This window comes from Amaranthus tricolor, chromosome 1 (genome assembly GCF_026212465.1).
Source record: "Amaranthus tricolor cultivar Red isolate AtriRed21 chromosome 1, ASM2621246v1, whole genome shotgun sequence".
In the NCBI taxonomy this organism is placed as follows: domain Eukaryota; kingdom Viridiplantae; phylum Streptophyta; class Magnoliopsida; order Caryophyllales; family Amaranthaceae; genus Amaranthus; species Amaranthus tricolor.
The window spans coordinates 15694950-15713222 of NC_080047.1; the positions used below are offsets into that span (position 1 = coordinate 15694950).

Below are 18273 nucleotides of genomic sequence, written 5' to 3' on the forward strand. Positions count from 1 at the left end.
GGGAAGAACGACGCAGCTCATACCCATAGAGAAGAGTGTAGTCAAAGAATCCCTCGGCTTGAGAAAGGTCTTCAGAAAGAAAGAAACCTGCAACTTACAAATAGGACAGATAGAATACGTACAAATAACTAAAAATAAAGATAAAAGTAAAGAAGGATGTAAAGAGCGATAACTAAAGGCAATGAACAATAACAAACGATGGGTAAAAGGGACGGGTTTAGTAATCTAAGACGTGAATAAGGCGCCGCCAACTACCCCTATCCCTGTTCAGGTCCATGGAGAGGTGAAGTTCATGCATGTCCCTTTTAATCTGTTCCTCCCATGTTCTCCTATGTTTTCCTCGACTTCTCTTGCCTTCCACTATGATGCATTCGATCCTTCTTACTGGGGTGTCATGTGTCTTTCTCTGCACATGCCCAAACCATCTCAACTTGTTCTCCCGCATCTTTGCGAAGAGAGGTGCAACCCCTAACTTCTCCCTGAACTCTTTTTTTTTTTTATCCTATCCATCATAGTATCATCACACATCCACCTCAGCATACGCATCTCTGTTACTTTCATGCTTTGTTCGAAAATCTTGTTTACAGGCCAATTGAAATAGACTACATTTAATAAAGCTTAATTATAAGTGATTAAGCTGATTGGGGTTATTAAGTAAGTTAATTCGAGTAATAATATTATTATTTTTTGATAATATTGACTCAAGTATTTCATTTGTTAACATTTTCAAGAAAGAGGTATCTTTTATTTAATGTATAAAATTCGTATAAAGAATACTTCGATAAAAGTGTATTTTGATTATATTTTATTAATTGATTACTATCTTATCTTTATAAAAATAAATTTAAATAAAGTATTGAAAAATAAATTCCTAAATGCAATCATTATTCATACTACCAATTACGAAATATTACTTATTTTATAAATCGTCTATTATACCCTTATAGCATGTCTTATATAAGACTGTCTTACGACGAGACGACTTTAATAGAATTTAATGGGTCAAAGCTAAAAATAAAACCCATTTTACCCCAAATAAACTGACAAACCTCTTCTCCTTCATACAAACCCACTTTCCCAATCCCTCTCTACCCTCTTCTCTCACGTCCCACTCCCCTCTCCCTCACGGTTTAGCAGCCTCAGTGCCACCACAGGCCACGTTTTTTCCCTTCCACGAGCAGCCTGCACCGCTAGCTACACCTCCTCCCCCACAGCCGACAGTAGCCACCAATAGCAGGTGGTGACTCCTTGCAGCCGCCAGCAAACAGCAATAAGGACAACCGGTTTTGGCCTTCCTTCCAACCGATTTTGGGCCCCTGTGTCACCACACCACCATACCAACTCCTTCCTCTTCCTTCAATGGTGATTGAGGTAATCCACAAACTATTCTATTTAAGTACTAATTGAATGTTTTAAGGTAGTTTGGTATGTGGATACAATTTGGGTCTTGGATTCAATTTGGGTCGTGGATTCAATTTGGGTATCAACTTGAATTTAATTAGAGTATATGAGTTTAATTAGTAATTGGGTTCTTGCTAGTGTTGATTAGTATTGGTTATTTGGGTTATTTGAGTTCTAGTATCAAATTGCGTATTTGGGATTCTGAAATTTCAGTTCATAATCTGAACATTCTGTTTTGGCTATTTTGGGGATGGTTCTGATTGTTTTTAGGTTCTTATGTCTGTTTGAGATTTGTAGAGCTTTGAGTCGCGATCACGTAGGCACTTAAATCGCCTCGAGATGAATTTATATGAGGTAGTTATGTCCAAAATACTAGTAGACTGTCATAAAAATCGACAATGAGGTTCCGTTTTGTTATGTGCGAATTTGTGTTGCTGTTTTTGAAATAGTTAAAGTCGTTTTGGGGTTTTGTTGTCTGCATGATATTTATAGAGCTTCGAGTCGCAAACACGTAGGCACTTGAATCGCCCAAAAATGAGTTTGTATGAGAGAGTTATGACCAAATTACTAACAAGTGTCCTGTTATGGTACTAAAATGGAATTTATTATGTGAGATTAGGAAGTATAAAATAAATTGGAGATTTAAGGTTATTTATTGAGTAATTGAGATTAACTTAGGTTTATTGTTTTCCCTTTTTGGATTGGTATTGTTGGGTTATGGATCTTAATTGAATAATATGGTTCAAGTATAAATTTGGGAACATATGAATTGATTGGTATTTTAATTATTGATTGTTATTCATGGTGTAGAAAGGTAATCTACAAGCAAACTACTATCCTATCTTTTAAATTTAATTTAAGTATTTTAAAGTTCAAGTTATGTTTTATAAGGTGTGGTATTACTACTATTGATATTTGAGCAAAATAGTTTGGTGTTTGAAACTGTGGATTTTGACCTTGTTTGACCTTGCTCCTAGTCCTTGATTAAATGATGTTTTGAATGTGCATATGTTTTTATATATGAGCTTTTAAATATTGTATTCATTTAAAGAGATTAAAATAACATATTTTTTACGTTACTAACTTATAAAATACGAGTCTTGAAATATTGTATTATGAAAATGAGGTATGATTGTTGATTTCAAAGAAAATCAATTATTGTTTTGTTTTATATTGAAATGTTCGACATTGAAAAATGTCCGTTTTTAGGAATTGGCAACGGATACTTATATCCGGATTATTGTGAAATCCTATAGCTTGATAATAGGTAATGGTTATTCGGATCGGTCTCGAGCCCCCGATCCCGTTTCGTTCTTGCAAGAACCGTATTTCCGATGATGACGATCACCCGTGTTCTCAGGATTTAGATCAAGCCTACTTCCTGACGGTCCATATATTCCCACGTTTTAAGTGTTGTTAAATTATTGATTTAATAAGAGTTTTGAATAAATACGTTTGGTACATAAAGTTTTGTTTGTTTTGCAAATGATATCATATTTGTCATTTGCCGTATTGTTTCGCTATTGACTTGTAAAGTAATAGCCGCATTTTGATTTACGCTATTAACTTGTAAAGTTATAGCCGTGTTTTGATTCGTTATGAACTAAAGGTTCATAACCGCATTTATGTCGATACCAAACGGTCTTTTAAAAGAGTTTTGATTTGGATAAAATAATGTTTATAAATGATTACCAAGTGAACAAGGAATTTGATTTGGAAATGTTTGTTAATGACTTGTATACAAATGTAGTAGTTTGTTGGATTACTCAACAATGCAATTGTTGACAGTTTTTTTTAGGGTCTATCTCTTACAGGGGGTAGATCCACTTTCAGGTTGCCATTTTTAGTATGGATGGATGTGCTGCTCATTTATGTGTCCTGTGTTGCGATAGCGAGGATATCGTTTCCGGAAGGTTAACTTATAATGACATTTTGACAAATCATGTATTTTTAAATAAAAAATAGATATTTTATAATGTATTTATTTAGTTTATATCTGGGTTGTAAGTAATTGTATTACAGTTTTGTAAAGTTTTTAAATACTCTGATATTGGTTGCTGTGGCTATCGAGCCACAGGTCGGATTCAACCCAGACTTCTATAAGTCTTCCGCTGTGCTTTGTAGACAATATTATTATTATATTGTTTACGCTGGTTTGGGCTGTTTCACCAACATTCTGTCCCATATAACAACGCCGGCCTAATTGCAACGCGGTTAAATTTACCTTTTAATCTCCCGAGTACTTTTTATCACAAAGCACCCCGGTTGCTGCTCGCCACTTAAGCCAATTCGCTTGTATATGATTAGTAACGTCTCCATCAATCTCCTCATTACTCTGAATCACCGATCCCAAATATTTGAACTTGGACGTTTAAGCAACAACTTCTCCCCCTATGGTCATCTCTAGCTCCTCTATCGATTCAGTCCCACTGAAATTGCATCCCTTATCGATTCTAATTGGAATAAAATTTATAGAGGTAGAATCATAACTCGATTCTACGATCCTACGATTAAAAGAAAGTAGTGGGCCATTGTCTAAAAATAGAAATAATGCAAATGAAGCGGGACAAACCAAAATGACAAATAATGCAAATAAAATGGGACGGAGGGAGTATTATTTTTTCTTATATACCGTCTTTCACTAATATCTTTCACTTATATAAATAAATTTCAAATGTTCCATCATGAAAATCTTTAAAAAATGAATTACTTAATTTGAAATGTAATTTGAAATGATGACCTGGATGAAAGATAGTGAGTCGAATAAATAGGTGTACAATAGCCTTTAAATTTCGAAATTAACTTTTGCTAACGTTTTATGTGCAAAAAGGTCATAGTGGAACAATTTGGTAAATCATAGCATTCTCGAGTGTATTTTTAAAAGTTTTGGTTACCACGTGGAAAACTTAAAACCTCAGGGTTACCATGTGAAATTTTCCAAAATATATTTATAAAATTAATGAGAAACATGTGGGGACCATAAAAATAAAAAAAAATGTCAAAATGAATTTCGTGGGAGACATGCGGAGATCATAAACATAATTAAAATATTAAAATGAGGATAAATAAGGTTATTTTTGACTAAAATTTATAATAAAAATAGAAAAATTCCTTATAAAAACAACAAATAAAACATTACAACATAGCAAATGATAACTTTTTTTAAAAACGAAGAAGTATGTTGATTGGGATCAATATTATAGATAATTTTATTTAAAAATGTAATTTTGTATTTTAGGATTGGCTTAAAAAGCCAAATTCAAATTGGATCATCAAACTTTTACTTTAAAAAAAACGACGAAAATCGGATTTCCTATATCTCTAATTTCTGTCGTACGTTCCTTGTTTTTAAAAAATTCTCGTTTGAGATTTTGTCTTGTGAGTTACAGTTAATTATATCAATGCTTTTCTGAGCTGCTACAGAATAAACAGATTCCTTCCATGTGCTAATCTCGTCTAGTGACTTGCTTGCTTTGGCCTTTGCTTTGCTGCCCTAAACTAATTCTTGTAATCTCAACTCCAAGTGGATGTCAATGGTGAGGGTCTTTTAATGGTCGATTAGGTAATTGCTTTCTCTTTTTTTCGGCATTAAATCATTCTTTCTACATTCTTCTTTCTTAATTTCATGATGTAGCTTTTAGGGTTTGATTCAAAATTTCTCAATTTCCTTGATAAAAGAGTCGTCACCATCGCATCATATATTCCGCTCATAAAACTAGATTATGAGTATTCCCTTAGAAACTGGTAAGATGATTTTCTTATATTTAATTGTTTGTTATACATATAAATTATGAACTTGAGGATAAAATTAACTAGATAATTTTAAAATATATGGTGTTTGGTTGTTTGCTTTTAGCTTAGCTTTTTGGTTAATTTTTGAGTGAGTTTAGTTGGTTAAACAGTAAAAAGGTGTTTCTTTTAATTACTTTTAAAAAAGTCGAAAAGCTAATTTTTAAATGAAAAAGTTGCTTTAGCTATGGCTAGCTTATTGCCTTTTGACTTATTGGCCCATTTTTTTTGAAATAAACAACCAACGGCTAATACTCAGATTTACCAAACATGTCTACAAACAACTAGTATTTCAGCTAACTTAAAAGGCAAAAAAAAAATAGTTAATATTTTCAACTGATCAAACAAACAAACTAAAAAGCCAACAACCAGCAGCCAATTGCCAAACACCCTTAGTTGAGGAAACAATTTAAAATGATAAAGTTGTACCAATAATAAAGGATTCTTCAAAATAAATAAATAAATAAATAAATAAATAAATAATAAAGGAAATTAAATGTTGGCATGGGTTGTCTCAATTAAAGATTGATGTGAATTCTTTGAGTTATTGGAATCCTCTCTTTTATTTTATCATATGGTATTAGGATGCTATCTCCTTTGATTGTGCGCCTCATGTTTTTCAGAATATATGTTGATATTCATAATAAGTCTAGTTCAATTTAACATAGTATCAGAGTTGAAAGTTTGATTAAAAATTAAATAATAGGTCCAAAAAGAATAGTATTCCTATCCTAATTGATTACTCTCACATGCAAACTTGACAAGAATTTGCACTGTGAGGGGTGTTGGAATGGCTTGCATGCACTTTATAAGTTATTAAAGTCCTTTATAAGTTATTAAAGTCCTTCCTCGTATTGTCTAGACCCATTAAGTGCAGGAATATACTGCAGGGACGAAGGAACAGGAATATAGGAGTCAATGCTACTGCTTGACGCTTGTAATACATTTCGCTTTCAGTTCTGGCATATAGGCTGTCTGCCTGTACATCATTTGATAAGAGTAGGACTGTAGGAGTATGCATCAGTATGGCAGAATTGTGGGGTCTTAATATTATTCCCTTCTGTAAGGTAGTTTTCGCATTTTTGGTGGTTCAAAAGTGAAAATTATAGCAACCCATTACTCCACTTTAGACTTTTATTTGTGTTATGATTAAAGCCTTAAATGTTCATGCCTTTGCCTGTTCCTTTCATTACTTTATCAGAGGGTAAATCCGTTTTGCTAAAGCTTCTACTCAATACATTCTTTACTTTAGTCTTTATGGGATACTGGAATAGTATTATCATATCATCAACACTCAACAGACAACCTCTTTAGAGTATCTACCAGATTTATTGTCTATAAACACCTTTCACCACTCTTAAACGGCTATTTTTCTTGTGCTTGCAGATCTTCTCTTCTATAAATACTTGTGTTTATTTTTCCTCGTTTACCTTATTTGTGGTATCAAAACTGGGTATCAGATAGAGTAAATAACATATCTTGGACCAACAACCATCAACATAAGTTTTTAGTTGAATCGGTTCCTTGGCCGTATTTGAATGCAAGTTGTCATTAGCATAAGTTTTTGGTTGAATTGGTCTTTGACAGTATAGGAATGCAAGTTGCTACCAAGTTTTGTTGATATTGTTTAATAGAGTATGTGTTTCTATGGAATCAACTAAGTAGGTCAGGGTGTTTTCTTTGTAAATCTTGTAGCTTACAATTCTTTTCTTGGACTAATGATATTGTTTTTGGTTTTTGATCCGTTTGCCAATCAATTGTGACAAAACTTTTGTGTTGCAGAAACGTACAATGTCCTACTTGATAGCTTAGCTCATTTTGTTTTGGTAAGTCTTTAGTATTTCACGATTTTGCTACAACCATGGATATGAGCAAATCTGTGTCTGGGACTGAGAATATGATAGAGCAGACAGAAACGTCGCTTGGAGAGATGAGCGATTGGACTTGGTCTGATCTTTTGTCAGCTCTAAAGGAAAATCAAGATTTGACTGCTGATGCCTGTAATTCTGGTTTATTTCAAAGATGCTTAAATACTCTTGTGGGGAAGTTGACGCTGCCTGCTGAAACCAGCCCGTGCACATCTACTTCATCACCCGACAGCTTTGGTTTTCGGCTTTCATGTGATTCTCGGAGCACAGAGAGCTTGCGAACAAACAGCTCCCGAGCAAATCGGTGGTTCGACGATCTATTGGTTCTGAACGAGAATTTTATCGATATGGCTGTCAAATCTATGGTGTCTTTAGAGTTAGACCATGGGACAATAAGCAGGTTCCTCTTTCATTACCAGAAATCAAAATTTATTCATGCACAATCAGATGAAAAGTGCAGAATACTTGAGATGGTGGTCAACAATTTAGGTTCTCTTGATCAGTGTTCAGTACCAATCAAAAATTTGATGGGGATTCTAAGAATTTCACTAATCTACAACATAAGTGAAGTCACCAGAAGTAGATTAGAAACTATGATTGGTTCGAGACTCGATGAAGCAACGTTGGATAATCTCCTCGTTCCATCTCCACCAGGGTTGAACTATCTCTATGATGTGAACCTTATTCTAAGGTTCCTAAAATCATTTCTTAGTGAAGGGTTAGCTAATCTTTCAAATGATAGAATTATAAGAGTTGCACAATTATTGGATTTGTATTTGGCAGAAGTTGCTCCAGACCCGCGTTTAAAACCATCCAAGTTTACTGCTCTCGCCACTGCATTACCCGACTCTTTCAGAGACTCGTACGATGAAATGTACCATGCCATGGATATGTACTTGGAGGTACTTCTTTATATTCAATATGCTTATGAAATGAACATCAATTTGTTATAACTTGACTAGAGAATTGATCTTATGTAGGTCCATACAGATCTATCCGAGGAAGAGACTTTTAATATCTGTTCTGCTTTGAACTATGAGAAGCTCTCACTAGAAGCATGTTTTGACCTTTCAAAGAATGTAAAATTCCCATCAAGATCGACTGTTCAAGCCCTTTTATCTCAACAAACGAAGCTTAAAAGTTTGGTAGATGATGCAAGTCATCCAAAATCGCGCTCTTCTTCACCTTATTACAGTTCCGGTGGAAATGGAGTCAAAAGTAGAAAAGATGAGCAAGGTGAGCAGCTTGTTCTTTATGCTGAAAAAATCGATAATGTGAGTGAGGATGATATGATTAGAGCACAGTTACAAGGAATGCAATGCAAAGTGACAGAGTGGAAGAAAATATGTCAGAGAATGCAAAATCATGTGGCAAGAATGATGAGATCAAAATCATCTAGCAATATGAATGGCAGATCATTGCATAGACTATGCTCATAAACTCACATGTAGTATAGATGTTGTACGTTTTTTTACTCAATTATTAGCATTTCTTGTACATCATTGCTTTAATTGAGTGTCATGATATTATCGCTTTATCGCTGCAATCCTTCTTTTGATCTATTCTATAAATCGAGACGCTAGATGTAAATAAAAATAGAACGCAATTTGTTGAAGTTTTGGGTGCTTTGAGTCCACTTTGGGTCTTATTTGAGCATGTTGATACATTTGAAAAAATGTTGGGTGTATTGGTGGGACCATAAATATAGAAGCGAAGTTGGTTTCGAAAGTTGGGTTTTGGACAGGAGATAAAGTCGAGTTGAGTTAGCACTTAAAGCGAGTCGCTTTCTTGGTTGGCCATAGGAAAACCAACTTGGCTTTTCTCTCTGGAGTTTTTTTGTGCCTTACTTTTGCTTGATGTTTTATTGTAAGTATATTAAGTTGTGCTATAAATAGTTTAATTACATATAAGATTAGTGTATCTCTGTTTTACCCTCTTATTTTAGTCTTATACTTTAGCCCTCTCTTCCTCTCTAAAACACATACAAACTATCATAAATCATCTTGAAAGCTTCAAGAAAGCTTTGTTCTCATCAGTACAACATTTAGGCTAAATGTGGTTGTAGCCGATTTTGGATGAATCACGATAATTCCTTTGTGTTGCTTCATTGTTGATTAATTTTGTATAATTGTTAGTTCGTCAATCAGAGATTATAATATTTTTTTTTGAAATTCAATTAAAAGCTCTAATTATTGATTTTATTAAACTAGATGTTTTAAACTAGTTGGATCATCTAGCTAACAACACAGTTAAATATATAAGTAATTATGTTTATATTGTTTGTTGCTTTTTTAATATGCAATCCATTGTCGGATGATATTCATAGTTGATTTAGTCCAAGTACATGGGGATAAGGAGTGTACTCATGGGCGGATCTATTTAAAAAGTCCCAGGTAACACGTGTTACCCTTTAAATTATTTTTTTATTAATTATTTTTAAATTTTTTTTGGCCAGTTTGTTGTGTTATTGCACTTGTAAGCATTGTTGTTGCAATTGATGCTGTGGTTGATTTAAAACTACTCTATGAGATTGAAATTTAAACTTTTCTTGTGAAATGAAGTGAAAACTAGAGATGAGTACATTAACTCATTTGCATAGGCTACTCTGGTAATGGTTGCCATGTTGATGGTAAGATTGTTCTTTAATTGTGAGGAGTGGAAGAAAAATGGGAATTTTAGAGTTTCCACTAGTGGAAAATTAGAACAACTCGAATCTTTTCCAGCCACTAAATATGATTGGTTTTTTTGCCGATGATGATGATGTTTATTGGGGTGATGAAGAGGCGGAAAAAATGGTACATGGTGGAGTTAAACTCCTTACCCCAATCCGGATTTGTTTCCACTAAGGTTGATAGAGATCGCATTTGAGCATAATAGTCAAACCAAAGGTTTTTTTAGCATCTTTGTCAGAGAAGTCATCAACTTTCTTCAAAGGTGAGCCCATACTTCAAGCTTACAGGGGAAAACCAAAGAAAATTAGAAAATTTTCAGACAAAAAAAGTAGATCTCAAATACAAAAGATAGAAATTTTATGCACAAACATAACTTCGATCAGTACCAAGAAAGCAGATTTGAGAAACGAGATTAGGCATTTAAGGAGGTGAAGGGGGGCAAATGAAGATGAATTGATTTTCTAGGGTTTATAAACAAAAATGTCACTTAGATCTTACAAAAAAAGTAGATCTAGGGTTTCTAAGCAACAAAAAAATCAGAAAAAAACAAATGAAGATGAATTGAGTGAAGATGAACAACGAATGAAGATGAATATAGTGAAGATGAACACATACTCAGTGAGATGAGATGACGGAGATGAATAAATTTCTAGGGTTTATAAACTAAATAGAACATAGAAGCATGGGATGAGGACGATGAATGTATGTTGTAGGGTTTACAATAGAAGATCTTTGAAGGTTAGATGAATGGGGTGAGTTAATAGATAAAAATGGGAGGAAGTAAAAAGTTTGTTACAATAGAAGATCTTTTTTGAAATTCAAGTTGATTTTTAAGGATATATTGGTAAAAAGAATCTTTTTACTATAAATAAAAATAGGATATTTGACGTGAACTTATATAAAAAGAAAATAAAATATTTGGTCTAAATTGGAGGGAGTATAATGGGATTTCAATGGCTTTTCATTTAAAGTGGCGCTTTTGGTTTATTTTTTAATAATTCAACTTTTATTTTTAGTTGGCTATCAGTATACTCTTTTATGTAATAATAATTCAATCTTGTCCCTTAGTTTGCTATTAGCATATCCTATTAGTATGCTGACAATAAACTAAAGGCAAAGATTGAATTAATAAAAAATAATCCAAAGTTGAAATTATTCAAAGCGGATGAGTGAAAGATGGAATTATTAATTTCAATTTTTTCTACTTTTAATAATTATTTATAACCTTCGAATTTGTAAATGCATGAATTTTCAAATATAGTAATGATGATATAATTCAACTTATATTTATATGTAAGTAAAATGTAGAATAAATTTTTTTTATGATGAGACTACTCTTATAGGAACAAAACGTAGGATCGTAGAATCATAAAATCGTGTTATGATTCTATTATCCATTTTATTGATCTTGGTAGAATAATTCTACCATTGTTAAAATCGTAGTTAAACTCTAAATCTCTTGCTTATTTTTAATTGTATTGTGGAAGAATCGAAATACTTAACCATGGTGTGAAATCCTAAAAATTACCTAATACATGTCATTCTTAATCATGTATGAGGTGCATAATTGTATAAATAATAAAAACTAGATAGATTCCCGTGCCAAGCACGGTTTATGAATCATTTGAATACAAAATTAGTAATCTTATATGTGTAATTAAGTTATTATATGACTTTTAATTTCTTAAGTATATTTAAAATACAAATCGATTTGTTTTAAAAAGTGTAGAAGTATTACTATTAAATTGAGATTCATATTATTAATATATTATTATATAAAACATAATCATAAAATTATGCACTAAAGTATAGTGTTTTTTAAATTTGTCAAATGGGACCACATGTGAAGTAAAAAAGTATAGTGTTTTTTAAATTTTTGTAGAAGTAAAGTAGAGTTAGTATATATAAAGGTGTGAAAAAGGCTAAGTTTAATATTTATAGATTTCACAATATTATTCAAAAATTTACACTGGTCTATAAATTTAGAAACAATATTATTCTACACCTATTAAAAAAATTTGGAAAATAATTTTGTTACATTAAAATATTAAGTTCTTTTCTTTTGAAAATAATATTTGAAATCATATTGAAAAATGATACTGATTAACATTTAACTCACATTTAAGTTTCGAAATAATATAGGAATCATATTAGATAGATAGATTTCACAATATTATTCCCAAATTTACACTGATCTATAAATTTAGGAACAATATTATTCTACACCTATTAAACAAATTTGGAAAATAATTTTGTTACATTAAAATATTATTTTCTTTTATTTTGCAAATAATATTGGAAATCACATTGAAAAATGATACTAATTAACATTTTAGTCACATTTAAGTTTGTAAATAATATAGGAATCATATTGGAAAAAAAAAGCTATCTAATTCTTATTCTGCACCTTAAATAAATTCTAGTATTTTAGGCAATGATTTTCAGTAAATAATAAGCTGCTACGTCAACATAATTGAGCGGAAAAATATTGAATAAGAGTGTGACATGTGTCAGTCTCGTTTCTTCATTAGTAGTCTTTATAGATTATAGATTATAGATAGATTATAGATTCTTCGTTAATAGTATTTATAGATTTCACAATATTATTCAAAAATTTACACTGGTCTATAAATTTAGGAACAATATTATTCTACACCTATTAAACAAATTTGAAAAATAATTTTCACAATATTAATTCTTATTCTGCACCTTAAATAAATTCTAGTATTTTAGGGAATGATTTTCAGTAAATAATAAGCTGCTACGTCAACATAATTGTCGGGAAAATTTTGAATGAGAGTATGACATGTGTCAGTCTCGTTTCTTCATTAGTAGTCTTTATAGATTATAGATAGATTTCACAATATTATTCCCAAATTTACACTGATCTATAAATTTAGGAACAATATTATTCTACACCTATTAAACAAATTTGGAAAACAATTTTGTTACATTAAAATATTATTTTCTTTTATTTTGGAAATAATATTGGAAATCATATTGAAAAATGATACTGATTAATATTTTAGTCACATTTAAGTTTGGAAATAATATAGGAATCATATTGGAAAAAAAAATAAAGCTATCTAATTCTTATTCTGCACCTTAAATAAATTCTAGTATTTTAGGCAATGATTTTTAGTAAATAATAAACTGCTACGTCAACATAATTGAGCGGCGAAATATTGAATAAGAGGGTGACATGTGTCAGTCTCGTTTCTTCATTAGTAGTCTTTATAGATTATAGATTATAGATAGATTATAGATTCTTCATTAATAGTATTTATAGATTTCACAATATTATTCAAAAATTTACACTGGTCTATAAATTTAGGAACAATATTATTCTACACCTATTAAACAAATTTGAAAAATAATTTTCACAATATTAATTCTGATTCTGCACCTTAAATAAATTCTAGTATTTTAGGGAATGATTTTCAGTAAATAATAAGCTGCTACGTCAACATAATTGACGGGAAAATTTTGAATGAGAGTATGACATGTGTCAGTCTCGTTTCTTCATTAGTAGTCTTTATAGATTATAGATAGATTTCACAATATTATTCCCAAATTTACACTGATCTATAAATTTAGGAACGATATTATTCTACACCTATTAAACAAATTTGGAAAACAATTTTGTTACATTAAAATATTATTTTCTTTTATTTTGGAAATAATATTGGAAATCATATTGAAAAATGATACTGATTAACATTTTAGTCACATTTAAGTTTGAAAATAATATATGAATCATATTGGAAAAAAATAATACGATGCACGTCAACATAATTGAGCGGGAAAATATTGAATGAGAGTCTGACATGTGTCAGTCTCGTTTCTTCAATAGTAGTCTTTATAGATTATAGATAGGTTTCACAATATTATTCCCAAATTTACACTGATCTATAAATTTAGGAACAATATTATTCTACACCTATTAAACAAATTTGGAAAATAATTTTGTTACATTAAAATACTATTTTCTTTTATTTTGAAAATAATATTGGAAATCATATTGAAAAATGATACTGATTAACATTTTAGTCACATTTAAGTTTGGAAATAATATAGGAATTATATTGGAAAAAAAAAATAAAGCTATCTAATTCTTATTCTGCACCTTAAATAAATTCTAGTATTTTAGGTAATGATTTTCAGTAAATAATAAGTTGCTACGTCAACATAATTGAGCGGGAAAATATTGAATAAGAGTCTGACATGTGTCAGTCTCGTTTCTTCATTAGTATTCTTTATAGATAGATAGATAGATTTCAGAATATTATTCCCAAATTTACACTGATCTATAAATTTTGGAACAATATTATTCTACACCTATTAAACAAATTTGGAAAATAATTTTGTTACATTAAAATATTATTTTCTTTTATTTTTGAAATAATATTGGAAATCATATTGAAAAATGATACTGATTAACATTTTAGTCACATTTAAGTATAGTGTTTTTTAAATTTGTCTTTTCACTATTTTTTAGGTGGTCAAATGGGACCACATGTGAACTAAAAAAGTATAGTGTTATTTAAATTTTTAAAGAAATAAAGTAGAGTTAGTATGTATAAAGGTGTGAAAAGGTTAAGTTTAGTATTTATAGATTTCACAATATTATTCAAAAATTTACACCGGTCTATAAATTTAGAAACAATATTATTCTACACCTATTAAACAAATTTGGAAAATAATTTTGTTACATTAAAATATTATTTTCTTTTATTTTGAAAATAATATTGGAAATCATATTGAAAAATGATACTGATTAACATTTTAGTCACATTTAAGTTTGAAAATAATATATGAATCATATTGGAAAAAAATAATACGATGCACGTCAACATAATTGAGCGGGAAAATATTGAATGAGAGTCTGACATGTGTCAGTCTCGTTTCTTCAATAGTAGTCTTTATAGATTATAGATAGGTTTCACAATATTATTCCCAAATTTACACTGATCTATAAATTTAGGAACAATATTATTCTACACCTATTAAACAAATTTGGAAAATAATTTTGTTACATTAAAATACTATTTTCTTTTATTTTGAAAATAATATTGGAAATCATATTGAAAAATGATACTGATTAACATTTTAGTCACATTTAAGTTTGGAAATAATATAGGAATTATATTGGAAAAAAAAAATAAAGCTATCTAATTCTTATTCTGCACCTTAAATAAATTCTAGTATTTTAGGTAATGATTTTCAGTAAATAATAAGTTGCTACGTCAACATAATTGAGCGGGAAAATATTGAATAAGAGTCTGACATGTGTCAGTCTCGTTTCTTCATTAGTATTCTTTATAGATAGATAGATAGATTTCAGAATATTATTCCCAAATTTACACTGATCTATAAATTTTGGAACAATATTATTCTACACCTATTAAACAAATTTGGAAAATAATTTTGTTACATTAAAATATTATTTTCTTTTATTTTTGAAATAATATTGGAAATCATATTGAAAAATGATACTGATTAACATTTTAGTCACATTTAAGTATAGTGTTTTTTAAATTTGTCTTTTTACTATTTTTTAGGTGGTCAAATGGGACCACATGTGAAGTAAAAAAGTATAGTGTTATTTAAATTTTTAAAGAAATAAAGTAGAGTTAGTATGTATAAAGGTGTGAAAAGGTTAAGTTTAGTATTTATAGATTTCACAATATTATTCAAAAATTTACACTGGTCTATAAATTTAGAAACAATATTATTCTACACCTATTAAACAAATTTGGAAAATAATTTTGTTACATTAAAATATTATTTTCTTTTATTTTGAAAATAATATTGGAAATCATATTGAAAAATGATACTGATTAACATTTGACTCACATTTAAGTTTCGAAATAATATAGGAATCATATTAGAAAAAAATAATAAGCTGCACGTCAACATAATTGAGCAGGAAAATATGGAATGAGAGTCTGACATGTGTCAGTTTCGTTTCTTCATTAGTAGTCTTTATAGATTATATATAGATAGATTTCACAATATTATTCCCAAATTAACACTGATCTATAAATTTAGGAACAATATTATTCTACACCTATTAAACAAATTTGGAAAATAATTTTGTTACATTAAAATATTATTTTCTTTTATTTTGGAAATAATATTGGAAATCATATTGAAAAATGATAATGATTAACATTTTAGTCACATTTAAGTTTGGAAATAATATATGAATCATATTGGAAAAAAATAATAAGATGCACGTCAACATAACTGAGCGGGAAAATATTGAATGAGAGTCTGACATGTGTCGGTCTCGTTTCTTCAATAGTAGTCTTTATAGATTATAGATAGGTTTCACAATATTATTCCCAAATTTACATTGATCTATAAATTTAGGAACAATATTATTCTACACCTATTAAACAAATTCGGAAAATAATTTTGTTACATTAAAATATTATTTTCTTTTATTTTGGAAATAATATTGGAAATCATATTGAAAAATGATACTGAATAACATTTTAGTCACATTTAAGTTTGGAAATAGTATAGGAATCATATTGGAAAAAAAAATAAAACTATCTAATTCTTATTCTTCACCTTAAATAAATTCTAGTATTTTACGTAATGATTTTCAATAAATAATAAGTTGCTACGTCAACATAATTGAGCGGGAAAATATTGAATAAGAGTCTGACATGTGTCAGTCTCGTTTCTTCATTAATAGTCTTTATAGATAGATAGATAGATTTCACAATATTATTCCCAAATTTACACTGATCTATAAATTTTGGAACAATATTATTCTACACCTATTAAACAAATTTGGAAAATAATTTTGTTACATTAAAATATTATTTTCTTTTATTTTTGAAATAATATTGGAAATCATATTGAAAAATGATACTGATTAACATTTTAGTCACATTTTAGTCACATTTAAGTATAGTGTTTTTTAAATTTGTCTTTTCACTATTTTTTAGGTGGTCAAATGGGACCACATGTGAAGTAAAAAAGTATAGTGTTTTTTAAATTTTTATAGAAATAAAGTAGAGTTAGTATGTATAAAGGTGTGAAAAGGCTAAGTTTAGTATTTATAAATTTCACAATATTATTCAAAAATTTACACTGGTCTATAAATTTAGAAACAATATTATTCTACACCTATTAAACAAATTTGGAAAATAATTTTGTTACATTAAAATATTATTTTCTTTTCTTTTGAAAATAATATTGGAAATCATATTGAAAAATGATACTTATTAACATTTGACTCACATTTAAGTTTCGAAATAATATAAGAATCATATTAGAAAAAAATCATAAGCTGCACGTCAATATAATTGAGCGGGAAAATATGAGATGAGAGTCTGACATGTGTCAGTCTCGTTTCTTCATTAGTAGTCTTTATAGATTATAGATAGATAGATTTCACAATATTATTCCCAAATTTACACTGATCTATAAATTTAGGAACAATATTATTCTACACCTATTAAACAAATTTGGAAAATAATTTTGTTACATTAAAATATTATTTTCTTTTATTTTGGAAATAATATTGGAAATCATATAGAAAAATGATAATAATTAACATTTTAGTCACATTTAAGTTTGGAAATAATATAGGAATCATATTGAAAAAAAAATTAAAGCTATCTAATTCTTATTCTGCACCTTAAATAAATTCTTGTATTTTAGGCAATGATTTCAGTAAATAATAAGCTGCTACGTCAACATAATTGAGCGGGAAAATATTGAATAAGAGTCTGACATGTGTCAGTCTCGTTTCTTCATTAGTAGGCTTTATAGATTATAGATTATAGATAGATTATAGATTATAGATTCTTCATTAATAGTATTTATAGATTTCACAATATTATTTAAAAATTTACACTGGTCTATAAATATAGGAACAATATTATTCTACACCTATTAAACAAATTTGAAAAATAATTTTCACAATATTAATTCTTATTCTGCTCCTTAAATAAATTCTAGTATTTTAGGTAATGATTTTCAGTAAATAATAAGCTGCTACGTCAACATAAGTGACGGGAAAATATTGAATGAGAGTATGACATGTGTCAGTCTCGTTTCTTCATTAGTAGTCTTTATAGATTATAGATTATAGATAGATTATAGATAGATTATAGATTATAGATAGATTATAGATTCTTCATTAATAGTATTTATAGATTTCACAATATTATTCAAAAATTTACACTGGTCTATAAATTTAGGAACAATATTATTCTACACCTATTAAACAAATTTGAAAAATAATTTTCACAATATTAATTCTTATTCTGCACCTTAAATAAATTCTAGTATTTTAGGGAATGATTTTAAGTAAATAATAAGCTGCTACGTCAATATAATTGAGCGGGAAAATATTGAATGAGAGTCTAACATGTGTCAATCTCGTTTCTTCATTAGTAGTCTTTATAGATACTATAAAATCTAACTACCTAAAAATTAGGTAACCATTAAATTCAATATACCTATTAGATAAGATTATCAAGTGTCAAATGGACCAAAAAAACATTTATCGTGTACTCCTG

The 18273-nt window shown here is 29.3% G+C and overlaps 1 protein-coding gene across 4 annotated transcripts; it reads left to right on the forward strand.

The window, feature by feature from the left end:
* Nucleotides 1-4672: 4672 nt before the first annotated feature.
* LOC130805712 (BTB/POZ domain-containing protein At3g22104-like) lies at nucleotides 4673-8673 on the forward strand. 4 transcript variants are annotated; one of them, XM_057670500.1, is made up of 4 exons: nucleotides 4673-4963; nucleotides 6053-6257; nucleotides 6973-7960; nucleotides 8039-8673. In XM_057670500.1, exons 3-4 carry the CDS (start codon nucleotides 7052-7054, stop codon nucleotides 8495-8497), a joined length of 1368 nt encoding a protein of 455 aa, XP_057526483.1. In that variant the 5' UTR covers nucleotides 4673-4963; nucleotides 6053-6257; nucleotides 6973-7051; the 3' UTR covers nucleotides 8498-8673. The 4 variants fall into 4 exon arrangements, with proteins under 4 accessions (XP_057526483.1, XP_057526485.1, XP_057526480.1 ...); XM_057670502.1 differs by lacking the exon at nucleotides 6053-6257 and having other exon boundaries at nucleotides 4673-5145; XM_057670497.1 differs by lacking the exon at nucleotides 6053-6257.
* Nucleotides 8674-18273: the final 9600 nt, after the last annotated feature.